At 43.7% G+C, this 13,313-nt stretch overlaps 1 protein-coding gene across 7 annotated transcripts in view; it reads right to left on the reverse strand.

Moving 5' to 3' along the window:
- ubap2l (ubiquitin associated protein 2-like) overlaps window positions 1-13,313 on the reverse strand; it is a 64,645-nt gene that overhangs the window by 40,373 nt on the left and 10,959 nt on the right. For 4 of the 7 annotated variants that reach the window (XM_084312462.1, XM_084312465.1, XM_084312461.1 and 1 more), the window contains exons 8-14: window positions 7,477-7,521; window positions 5,865-5,971; window positions 2,976-3,068; window positions 2,801-2,853; window positions 2,468-2,553; window positions 2,116-2,296; window positions 1,446-1,647 (exon numbers count right to left, since the gene is read on the reverse strand). In XM_084312462.1, coding sequence (XP_084168588.1) covers window positions 1,446-1,647; window positions 2,116-2,296; window positions 2,468-2,553; window positions 2,801-2,853; window positions 2,976-3,068; window positions 5,865-5,971; window positions 7,477-7,521 — 767 coding nt within the window. The remainder of the gene's footprint in view (window positions 1-1,445; window positions 1,648-2,115; window positions 2,297-2,467; window positions 2,554-2,800; window positions 2,854-2,975; window positions 3,069-5,864; window positions 5,972-7,476; window positions 7,522-13,313) is intronic. The other 3 variants (XM_084312466.1, XM_084312467.1, XM_084312463.1) reach the window with 1 other exon arrangement.

The following is a 13,313-nucleotide window of genomic DNA, read 5'->3' on the forward strand; positions in this document are numbered from 1 at the left end:
TGAACAGACTGCCAGATCCATACCAAGACCGTCCTCCATTCTTCCAACACTTGCCGTGTGTGCAGTACCTACACAATCAGACAGAAGCTACTAATTCTACTACCCACACTAGGCTTGGGCAGTATCCTTATTTTCAAACCGGCAAACCTTTATGTTATAATACCCCGGTGCACGGTATTTGACGGTATGACTTTCATTTTCATCCGCGGGGGGGGGGGGGGGGGTTACGTGTTACCAAGTAAACAAATCATCGTCAGCTCTCAGAACGGTAGTCCCGCACCGGTAGAAGCCCGCACCGTTTTAGCGTTAGCATCTAGCCTATAGCCATGGCAGACTATTTGATTCCTTAAGGGCTAGAAATTGCCTGGGTTTTGGTCATATGCTCCCGAAATGCTCCCGTTGTTTGGCTACTTCTATGTGCAGTGAAAACTACTCGAATGCTTTATAACCTAGTCATTGATTTAGTTCAGGGTAATCTAAGATTAGCCGCAGAGCTAACGCTACTTAACGTGAGCTAACGCTAGTTATTCAAGCTCAGTAGCTCACAGAGAGAGATAAACAGCTGACAGCGGATAGTACAGGACGGTACAAATACAATAAAAAGGCGGGTGGGGGCTGTTGTGTAAACCTTGTACTCTTTAGTTCACATATAATAATTTAGTTCACATATAAGAGACGGATTGCGCCACAACAACACTGCTCTCGTCACAACGCTTTACGGTATTTTCACAGCACTGTCGCAACATTACCGTAAAACGTGAACACCGTTGTGACCCACTCGCTCCACTAGAGCGGTCTCGCCCTCTGCTGGCGCGTGTGTGCACTACACTCAAAACTCCGTTTCACTGTTATAGAAACTGAAGCGCATCTGTGATTTTGACGGTGACGGACGGTATTGAAAATCAATACCGTAGGTATTTCTAAATACCCTGGTATACCTTAATACCGTCATACCGCCCAAGCCTAACCCACACTATGCTTTTAGATCCTACTGTTCAGTAAGTCAAAGATCAGCTCCTACTGTGAAGTAAGGAAGTAACGTGGGAGGGGGGTCACATTGTATGTCATTAGTGTCAACAGTATCAATATGCAGCATCTAACCTGGTTGGGCGTCACGCCATTCATGAGGAACAGACAAAAGTAAACCGCTAATCTATTTACACTTGAAAGGCGCATCGTCGGCAAAGGGGGGCTTAAATTGTCAAGTTTCCGTGATTGTTTTGGTTATAGAGTACGTCAGTGAAGTCACACCTTTTAATGTAGATTTGGAGAGAAAAGCATGAATCCACTTCGTGAAGGTAACCATGCTAAGCATACTGAATAAAAACATTCGACATCCGGCGTCTTCAAGATTACTGAAGGGGGTACCCAAACCAACAAGCTCTGTGCTGAAAAGACCATACACATTTGTTTTTTTCAGACACAGCAACTGTATCCTCTCTCACCATATTGCCCCAGCGTGGTGGGGCTGGTGTCCCAAGAGGAAGGGTTGGTGTTGGGAGGCCCCGTCTGGGAGTGCTGTGCGGCCAGCTGGGCCAGAGCCTGGGCCGTCTTATACTGCTCCAGGAACTGGGATCCAGTGGTGGTCCCCGTGCTGCTGCCTTTAGGCTCCCCCACGTCCCCAAAGCCCTTGCCCAGCATGCCCACCTGACATGACAGGAAACAAAAAAGCACACAATTCTGGTTCATTAGAACAGTACTTTGAATAGAACAGTTATGGTCCAAATAGAATACTACCTACCTACTCTTACTAGTTACGCTGCTGGTCTTTATACCTGTATCACTGTACATATTGGTATAACAACTATGTACATACATCAGATTAGCACTACAGCCAGTAGTAGCAATTTATATATTTTATACCCAGTACAATTAACATTGTATATTACTATTGCACTTTACCGTTAAATTTGCACTATGATCTTCTTTTTACTGTACTGTGCTTGTGCTGTATAATGACAATACATTTGAATCTAATCTAAAAAAAGAAACATAAAAAGGAGACCTGAATAGTGAAGGAGACCTGAATGGTGAAAAAAAATACAAATAAAAAGTAAACGGTTGTTCAGTAGGACACCAAGCACCATTGCGTTCCATGTATTCCGGCAGTCTCACCATGCCGTGCTGGGCGTACGGGGTGCTGGAGGGGGTTTGAGATAGTGGCACCCCTTGCTTGGAGTTGCTGAAGACCAGCGCCTGGGACAGTGAGGGGGGCTGGGCGGTCTCCATGGGGGGGTTCTCCGTCTCCGAGGAGGAGGACGGGGGAGTCTTCCCCAGCAGCACTGCTAGGTCAATCCTACAGGAGGCCAGAGGACAGAGCCGGAACACAGCACGTCAAGCTTGACATGTGGAATACCACTCGTAAATGGCCATAGCCGATTTCAGGAGGGTTACATGTCAAAACAACATTACTGCACACGTGTTATGACTAGTAAGCCTAGCTGTTAGGTGCATGCATTGAACCCACCTCTGTCCTTTGGTGATGGTCACATTCTCCTGTGGTAGTGGCATGGAGGCCACACTGGATGCTGTGAATATCTTGGTCTCCGACAGCTACAGAGGAACAGAGAGAGACCGTTGGAATAAACAAATGGATTAAGACGGGAAAATCAGCATTTAATAAACCAAAAGGCTTAGCACGCATTAGCGAGGGTTAGTGCGTTTATTAGTTAAACGCACTATTAGTTAGTGCTAGCAATTAGACTGTACGAAGAGCCTAAACTATTCTGCTGCTTCAACTTCACCGGCATCTTAAAAAGATAAAAAGGCTGTTTCTGTTCTGCACTAAAGAGATACTCACATCCTCATTCCAGTCCTCAGTGCCCCACTCCTCGGTAGCGGTCCTCCAGGCACCTAAGCATGAAAGGCAAACAGCTCAACACCAACATTTTGGGCAACGTGAGAGCTTCAAACGGAATAAGGGATGTGTAAGCAAACAACTCGGAAGAAGAAACGTTCAAGAAAGACTGGCTCACCAGGAGTGGAGTCAAACTTGGGTTGGAAATTTGTTGCCTCTGGTGCAGAGTATTCCAGTCCTGGAGACGGGTGGGAGAGGGGATCAGAGGTGGCTGTAAGAGAGAGAGCACCAAGGTGTTGTTGTCAAGACGAGTACGGCGACGGAGAGCCGGAAAGGGGAAGCAGCTTGTCTAGAATGTAGATGGGTGTGAGCAGAGCCATCGCATACGGTGCTCTTATCACATAACAAAGCACACACATGCCTCATTTAGCACGCTTTTACATTTAATTTAGATATATATATATATATATATATATATATATATATATATATAAAAAATGAGATTGGTTGAGGAAGCTTAACATCAATCACCCCAGAACAATTTCAGGTGCTGTATATCGATGGCCAAAGAGCAAAACCTCCTATCTAACTAACCTTACTGTCATGCACTTGTCCTAATATACTAACCTACACTGTAGCACTCAACACTTTGATGAACATTGTTACTACTCAGCTGATAAGAGTTGTACCCTTCCTGCTGTCTTGTTGTACAAAACTTGTAAGTCGCTTTGGATAAAAGCGTCAGCTAAACGACTAAATGTATCTGAAAGATTACTTTTTTTAGATAACTAAAAGGATACCCATATAGTAATATAGTCCAAAAACTGTGTATTGTATATACACCGTTTTTGGACTATATTACTATATTATGTGTTAACAATGCTGACCAGGTATTAGTGCCTCGCAAAGTGCAGATAGAAGGTTTTTCCCCAATTCTATTTTTAAGCAGATAGCAGGTTTGGCTCTTCGGTCATCATTGGGTTGATTTCCTTCCATGGTGCCCCCAATCTCTGGCCAAAATGTCCTTGAGCAAGGCACTTAACACTCAAGCAGTGGAATGCTTGTACTTCCGAGGAGCTAATGACCCCACAGAATCATGCCTCCTTCCCTCGCTCTGGAAGTTGCTATAGCCTCAGAGAACAGGATTGTCTAAAATGGACAATGGCGGTATTAATATTGCTTTTCTCAAAAGTCAAAACAAATGTATTTCTACACAGCAAAAAGTCTCTAAGCTTGCCTAGGTTTTGTGAAATGAGCATGTTGGAATAAAAGAAGGCTGAACTGTGTGATTAGTGATGCACCGATGTGAAAATTGTGGCCGATAACCGATATTAATATTGCTGTTCTGGCCGATACCGATATTTACCGATGTCGATATCTCTGTATAGAAAACACTTTTATGATAATCAAATAAAGAGCTATTTTCCAAAACGCTTTTTCTTTTTACTTTTGTAACTTATTTTCAGAAATGACTTGATATTTTTTAACTATTTACGGCCAAAACATGTAAAGATTTTTTTTTTTTTTTTTTTTTTTTTTTAATATTCAATCTTTATTTATACTCGATAATACACTGAGTAATTAAACTAACTTACAGTGCCGTCGAGATGTTACATACACAAGTGTCACAGTGTGTTCATAAATATAAAGACATCAGACAATCAGAATAATTAAGATATCAAGCCCTATCTTGATATCGGACCGATAATGTGTAAAAAAAACTGCCATATCGGCCGATATTATATCGGCGGCCGATATATCGTGCATCACTATGTGTGATAATTTTTTCATTCCCTAAAACAGCTGAACAGGAGATTTTGTTTCCCCAAATTATTTCGCCACCTGATCCTTTAGCCTATTTTCTTTCTGTTGGGGGCTCTGGTTTGTGTTGGGGGCTCTGGTTTTTGTTGGGGGCTCTGGTGTGTTGGGGGCTCTGGTGTGTTGGGGGCTCTGGTGTGTTGGGGGCTCTGGTGTGTTGGGGGCTCTGGTGTGTTGGGGGCTCTGGTGTGTTGGGGGCTCTGGTGTGTCAGGTGCAAAGAGTTGTATAATATGATAACACAATTTGCAGATGGCACACAGCCTGTGTTAACAGGCATCGTGACTTTGTTCTAAATAATTGCTCGCCCACCATTATATTCTCTACAGGCTCGTGACGCCGGGCCACACAGTTCCACATATCTATATCAGATTATCAGGGAAAACGTGTTCGTCCTTTGTCCCAACTGAGCAAGCGCTCCTCAATCACACAACGGGAGGATTAGTGTTTTATGCATAGCAACAGTCAAATTGAAAAAGAAATATATATATATAGGTTATATAAATGTAGGCTGCTCATAATATTCTGGGGCAGCACAATTTAGCACTATTTTATACCAAATAAGATAAGTATATAAATACATTCCTTTATTGATCCACTTGGAGAAATTTGGGTGTCATAGCAGCATGGCTAAGGGGAGGTACATGTATGGGCATGGCAATAGTAGAAAGACATAAATATAGGCAATGAAATTAGATAATAAATCAATAAATAGTGTAAACAATATAATTATGTCTGAATATAAGACTGAGAAAGTAAACCATGTAAATCAAAAGGTGCAGATGAGGGTCGGTAATGTATGGCCCATCAGTTATATTATACATTACAGGAAATATCAGATATCAGCAGACTTGTTTTTCCCCCTTCGGGTGGGTTGTGAGTCCTGGCAGGGGACCCAGGTTGGAATCCAGGTTATTTGCACACACACAACACACTGGAATTAGCATTAACACACACCAAGTGTTATTTTTACACTCTGGTTGAAAGACTAGACTAGTTGCTTGTGGAAATGATTGTACGACATCCTTGGCACCGGTCATCTTTGTCAAATGTGCCAATAATTGCAAGAGGAGGGAGGCGTGCGTGTGTGTGTGTGGGGGGGGGGGGGGGGGGGGCGTAGTTCGAGCAGTGTGCACGTGTATCAGGGATATGTGGAAAAGACTTCGATTTCAATTGCCTGAAAATAAGACTGAAATAAGAAAATACTCTTGTTTAACTGGGAGGGAAACGCGTGTCGTTCGATCAACTTACTGGCTCCTTCCTCCGGCTCCATGGTTCCCGTGTTGTTCCAGGTGCTGCCGCCTCCATAGCCATCCTCCGTCTGGGCTGGCTCACTGTAGTCTGCGGGGTTGAAGGTTCTGGAAGAGATCGCCATACAGGAGTACACTCCATTACCCCGGCCTGTGCCTGGTCTACTAACCGAATTAGCAAAAAGGCAAGACGTCGGCGCTAGAGCCTGCATCCGTCAGAAGGAGGCAAAGTTGCCCACAGACCAAACCCCCCACCCTCTATGGGTTAGTTTATTTTTATTATTATCTTTTTCCCCCCCTCCTTTTTCCGATTTTTCTCCCATCCCACTGCAACCCCCAACCCCCCCCCCCCCCCCCCCTACTGTTGGTCCGGGAGGCCGGAGACTATCACATGCTTTCCTCCGACACATGTGCAGCCAGCCGGCAGCCAGCCTGGCAGCGCAGACTCTCACTGGGAGAGTGTAACGTGTGGAAGGTCACACTAGCTCCCTCCAGATCCCTCCCTCGCTGTGCAGGCGACCCGACCGAACTGTAGGAGTCGCTGTTTACAACGACCAGGACCCACCCACCAGCTTTCCCACCCCTAACACTGCCAATTGTGTTAGTATGAGCGACCAGCCAAGCTGGTAGCAACGCCGAGAGCTGGGCTCGAACCCAGCGTCTCCTGCGTTGGTGGCGAGTGCCTTGCCCACTACACCACCTAGCCGCCCCTTATGGGTTAGGTTTAGTAGAGGGGGGTGGGGGAAGCCGGCGCCAAATCAGCACTTATAGGCAAACTTCAACACAGAGCTTATCAAACCAGGGGGAGATCTAACAGGAGGAAGTGAGGCTGTAGCAGGAAGAGAAAGTGAAAGGAAACTGAGGCAATGCGGTCCCCTTTCCCATTAGTCAGAGTCTATGTGATGGAAGGCTTACAGGCGGTTTCAACTTAACATGAAAACAAAAACAAACCCAGCATTCTAGAATGGACTAAATTTGATTTCCCGTCAAATTGATAACTTGGAGCAAAAACACTGCGACGGGAAATCAACTGTAGTCCAGGCCGTTTCCTAGAGACACAAACATTCCACTGAAAACGGTCTAGAACGGAGACACCAAAAGAAGAGAAAAATATCCCATTCAGCGCAGCGCTCCACCGATTCTCATCAGCTCACACCAGCAGCACAGCGTGTGCTCAGCAGAAACGGCTTTCACACATCGGACACGACACAGTGGAGCTTACAAGGCAATCATAGAGAAAACACACACATACACAGTCACACACACGCATATCCTAGAATCAACTCTTGCTTTTAGGCTTGCAAAAAACCAGCAGCAACCTGGTTAAAAGTTAAAAAAGAAAACCGGGCCTATCAGCAGTTTTTGGGATTCGTCTGGAATTCAGAGTATTCCCTTAGTTTATCTATAGCCTTTTGGGGCCTGTGTGAACAGGTTTATCCCCGAGTTGAAGAGGAAAGCCCCTATCTTTTCCATACATCATTACTTGAGTGAGCGTCGCTCGTTCTCTACCAGACAGACCCCGACACTATCCACTTTCACAACTTCCTCTTTCAAGGCACTGGCACATCCCCCCAACAGAAAGCAAGATGGACACACTGTGGCGGCGCACTCACCTCTCGTCTCCTGATAAATCATATCTGGGCCCCTTATCAATCTGGCTTCAAGAGGAAAAATAACAGCATCGATTACAACAAGCAGCACCACAGGGGGAGGGGGGGACACAGTGGAGGATTGTTATGCGTGTTTCAGGTTAACAAATTCATCTAAAGGGAAATAAATCACATGCATAGTCACAAGTCACTCTAAAAGCACTGAACACTTCAAACATACATAGTCGCTGGGCTGTGGGAGCAGTGGGACTTCTCTACAGGTGCGTTGGCTCGTTTAGAAATGTATTAATTAATTTAAAAAGAAAAGGAGGGACATGGGGGAAACGGGGCCTGACATACAACTCATCATAAATCACAGCTGGGTTCCTTTATCAGACAACAGCTGATTAAGAGGAGGCACAAGTTTGGGGGAAAACACACTCATCAAGGTTTCCGTTAGCCATTAAATACCTGGACAATGGCCGTCTAGAATTTCAATTGGCCGGCAAATATAAATCGTGGCTAGTGAAATAAAAATTACAGACTGGTCCTGCAATGAGAGAGGGTGAGGTCCTCCATTGCAGTCCGACTTTATGAAGTTCTATGGTTGCCGTAGGCTACAATAATGGCTAAACAGACGTCCCACCATTTATATGAAATTACCCCACTACTAATAACGTTAACAATGGAGGACGTGCGGAAAACGAGGCAGTACCAGCTAAAAAAAAGAAGAACAAAACGATCCTTCAGCGAGGCAACGCGTTTTTAAGTACACAGGACGAGCTACACTACTATGCTCGCTAATTATGTTAACGTTTAGGGCTGGACGGTATGGTCTAAAATTTATATCACGGTATAATTTGAAGTATAGACGGTAACGGTATACATCACGGTATATTCATTTATCTTAAAATGTCTATATAAATGCTTCTGGGGTAGAACACTGGTATGGCAGCTATTACTGTACTCTTGTATTACTAGGACATATTTCACATAGTACAGAGGTATTTTAAGAACATTTATTGTGCAAAAGTGCAATAGAAAATGCAAAACCTTTTCTCAAGTGTCTGCAGGCAGGTAATGCATATCTTGGATCATGTTTTGACCATGTCTTTAAAGCCCTTTCTATCGATAGTTTGAAAAGGAAGCATGTCCTTACACAAGTAAACAGTGACAGTGTTTGTTATGTCGGTCCACCGCTGGCTTTTTTTTGTCGTTGTTGAAACATAATAAAAACTTTACAAAAAATCTGTTACAGCTGCTGACCTATATACTATAGCTATCAGCTAATGTCCATCAATATATTCCTTTGGAATGAAATAGGTTCAAGAATCGAATCAGGATTGTTAGCAGAGAGAGAGAGGGAGGAGAGAGAGTAGCCAACGTCAGCTTGCTGAGGCTACATCAACAGGCTGCTAGGAGTGGATCTAACGTTAGCTTTCTGAGGCTACATCAACAGGTAACATTACTTAAGATTTTAGCGCGACGTGGGCATTCCAGAATGGCGAGGATGCAAAGCATGTTAGACCATTGGATCCATCGCAGAGTTTACATTACACATAGAAACTGCGCGACTCGCGAGAGAAGACTGTGTGCAACGCAGGGCTGAAGAGCTCGTTTGCTTCTATAATTGAAGGTCCGCTCTGTTCCGTGTCTATTATGAGATGACAATTGCGCGTTGACACGCCCACTATGCAAATCCTCTGTGCTCCACACTGTGGTTACGTCATTGCTACTTTAGAGTTGCTCTACTGGTCACAAGGTATAGTCAAAATCCATACGGTAGCGCAAATTCATACCGTTTATACCGGCCACCCCTACGTTGGGTAACGCAACATTAACAGTATTAACCCTTTCACTACCACACTAGACGGTTAACCTTCTGTAGTGTGGTAGTGAAAGGGTTAACCCTTTGTTGTGTGGCAGTGAAAGGGTTAACCTTCTGTATTGTCGCAGTGAAAGGGTTAACATGAGACTGTCTGCCAGCAAAGATATTGAGAACAGATTTATTCACAAAACAGATCACCATTCAACATTATTGAAGACTCGTGACCGAAGTACTTAAGATTACTTCCGCTAACTATGTTTTAATGCATTTCTTTTTGACCGCACATGTATAATATGATATGGCCGTTAAATTTTACATTTGCCCGGTAAATTGGAATTTCATCTGCCACGTTGGCCGGCCAAATAAATTGCTAGCGGAAACCCTGACATTCATGCAAACGCAAGCTCAAAAAAGGGGCTATACACAGTCCAGAGCAACAGCAGAGGCATCAATCCCTTCAACTGTAATATGTTGGGGGCGGGGGGCACACAGACTAATTGCCCGTCAGTCAGTCTACAGTGCAAGGCAGGCCAGTGAGCTGGTGGTCATCATCATCATCATCATCATCATCAGCAGGCAGCAACAGCAGCACCCAGTCTAGGAAGCCAAACCCACCAGCAGCGTACAAAAGATATGACGATTGACGACTCCATAATATCCCTACACCACCCTGGACTAACATTATACCAGCAGTTACACCACCCTGGACTAACATTATACCAGCAGTTACACCACCCTGGACTAACATTATACCAGCAGTTACACCACCCTGGACTAACATTATACCTGCAGTTACACCACCCTGGACTAGTGGACTAACATTATACCCACAGTTACACCACCGAGGACCAACATTAAACCAGCCTCTTTACACAAGCATGGACTAACATACATGCAGATACACCACCCTGGACTAACATTATACCTACAGTTACACCACCCTAGACTAACATTATACCTGCAGTTACACCGGCCTGGACTAACATTATACCAGCAGTTACACCACCCTGGACTAACATTATACGAGCAGTTACACCACCCTGGACTAACATTATACCAGCAGTTGCACCACCCTGGACTAACATTATACCAGCAGTTACACCACCCTGGACTAACATTATACCAGCAGTTACACTACCCTGAACTAACATTATACCAGCAGTTACACCACCCTGGACTAACATTATACCTGCAGATACACCACCCTGGACTAACATTATACCTGCAGTTACACCACCCTGGACTAGTGGACTAACATTATACCTACAGTTACACCACCGAGGACCAACATTAAACCAGCCTTTACACAAGCATGGACTAACATACATGCAGATACACCACCCTGGACTAACATTGTACCTACAGATACACCACCCTGGACTAACATACTTGCAGATAAACAAGCCTGGACTAACATTATAGCTGCACGTACAGCACCCTAGACTCACTTTTTTCTCTACGTCATTGTAAATAAGAGCTTGCTCTCAATGATCCTTCAGAGATTAAATAAAGATTTAATGAATGAATTATACCTGCAGATACCACACTGGACTAACAGTATACTTGCAGATAACACACCCTGGACTAACATTGTACTTGCAGATAACACACCCTGGTGGACTAACAGTATACTTGCAGATAACACACCCTGGACTAACATTGTACTTGCAGATACACGACCCTGGACTAACATTACATGTGCAGTATTAACTTGTGGAAAAACTATAAATTCCCCTGTATAGGATGTTCTGATGCATTGTGATGGCGACCAATAGCACTTTGTTTCATAGGTAGATTTCAATGTCTTCCCTCCCCTGCTGTTTGATATCTACGTTACCCTTCAGCCAAGGGTTGCACAGCGAGTCAAGCTGCTCACGTTCTTGGCCACACTAGAAACCTTGTAAGGACAAAACCCTACACTCAACATGTTCTCACCAGGATTGATTTTTTACACCGTTAAGATAGCATCTTTACAACCACCAGAGTCGTTAACCACTGGTCCACAGCCAGACCCAACTGCCTGGACAAGGCCAGAGCAAAATGTTCAGACCCCATTAGTTCGAAACCATAGTCAAGCTGGTAAAACATCCCTGCTAGCAACATGTGGTGGGGGAGGGGTGGGAGCAAACAAATGAACTAATAAACAAATTAAATAATCTCAAAACTGTTGTTTAGGGGGGGGGGGGCTGTCCGAGTGCCGTGTGCCAGATGAAGCCCTGTCACTCGGCTCACCCAAACAAGCCGCTTAGTGTTGTTGACCCACAGCATCATTGCTTTCTGCTTTCAGAGGAGGTCAAAATACATGCAGGCCTGTCTTGGAAGGAAGCCACTCAACTGGTGGCCCCGCAAGAGGAAGCCAGATACACACACACACACACACACACACACACCACACACACACCCTTTACTGAAACCCCCACAGAGTAAAGCAGGTAATTGGGACCAATGCCTTCAACTACAATGCATTATCAAAAGGAAAGGAATTTCCTATAAAAGATTATATACAGGCCTACTGTGAATATGTCCTTTTAGAAGTAGTAACGGACATTACAGCTTAAAAGGCCGCTTGACAATTAAAGCAGCTACTAGGCACCTTTCATTTTGTGTTGGTTTTTGGCGGCCCCCATGGACAAAAGCAGCAGTGTTTCCCATACTAAAGACTGCATTTTCCCACGAGCGCCATCGCCTCGTTTCGTAAAGATCGTGATCTGGGTTAGCCAGACCAACTAGCGTGTGCATTTGGTTAAGAAGAGTGAGAAGAAAGACAACTTATTTTTAATACCATTTTGCTGCAGGATGCATAGCAATGAGGTAATGTATCCCTTTGTGACTATGCAAGATTAATAACTAATATAACGACAGTGGAACAAAGTAAACTTTGTTTTAGTATTGTTCATACAACTAGGTTATGAACAGTGAAGTGCGTTACAAATCAAATGTATTATTATTATTACATGCAAGTCTACAACTAACAGATTCGGTTGCTCGTAGAGGTTCAGCAATCTCACTCTGGGGTCATGGTTTGATAATAAAAAAAAAACTATTCTCAATTCATAATAGATTCAATACATGCATGCATTTGATTCTAGATGGCTGTTTTGAGTTACTTTTCCCATTTGACTGTGGTATAATTTGTGAATCTAAATGCGATTTCTCACCACTCGTAGTAATTCGGTTGAGAAAGCTAGTTATCAATATTCCCTAGTAATGTTATGTCTTAATAATAATAATAATAATAATAATAATAATAATAATAATAATAATAATAATAAGGCAACAGCATGATATAGCTCGGTAGCAAGGCAAACATAAAATGTTGTAGCCAGTTGTATTACAGCAATGTCCACCGTGACATATACCTCCATGCGTACCTGTCGAGCAGGATCCGTTTTGAAACGTTTAAAATCCCGCAATTCTGTTGAATGACTGACCAAGGCTGTGTTGCCGTGCTTCCATCACTGTAACTTTTTTTTTTTTTCGTCAATTCTTTTCATTTTCCCTTTGCTCATCCTGCCCTAGTATGACCACAAAATATAACACCAAAAATAAAACTCTAAAAAAAGAGAAATATTCTCCTGTCCTGCTTAACTACGGACTACGGGTGGAAATTAGCCCTGTGCTATTCCCGGCATATTTACGTCCTTATCATGCTGTGATGTTATGCATACACTCATGTAAATGATGTTCATTCATTTGCATTGTCCTTAATAAACAAATCTCTCTCTTAACTGGCTAAATAATGAACATACTACTCACTGTGAAACTTCTGCCTGGGAAGTCTGTGTGCCGTGAATCGTTTAGTCTCATTTAGCAGGAGAATCGGACCCGGGGACAGACATTTCGAATAACTAGATAGAAATAGCCAAATCTTCTCACTGATGGTCTCGAGACTAAAAAGCTCCTAGTAGCTGCTTTAAAAAATAAAAACATCATAACAGCTGAAGGAAGAACCACTTCCTCTGTTATGACACATAGTAGACTAGGGCACTCAGTAAGAGACACTACACACCGACAGACAAAACATCCATCTTAC

Source organism: Notolepis coatsorum (assembly GCF_963971535.1).
Source record: "Notolepis coatsorum genome assembly, chromosome: 4".
In the NCBI taxonomy this organism is placed as follows: Eukaryota; Metazoa; Chordata; class Actinopteri; order Aulopiformes; family Paralepididae; genus Notolepis; species Notolepis coatsorum.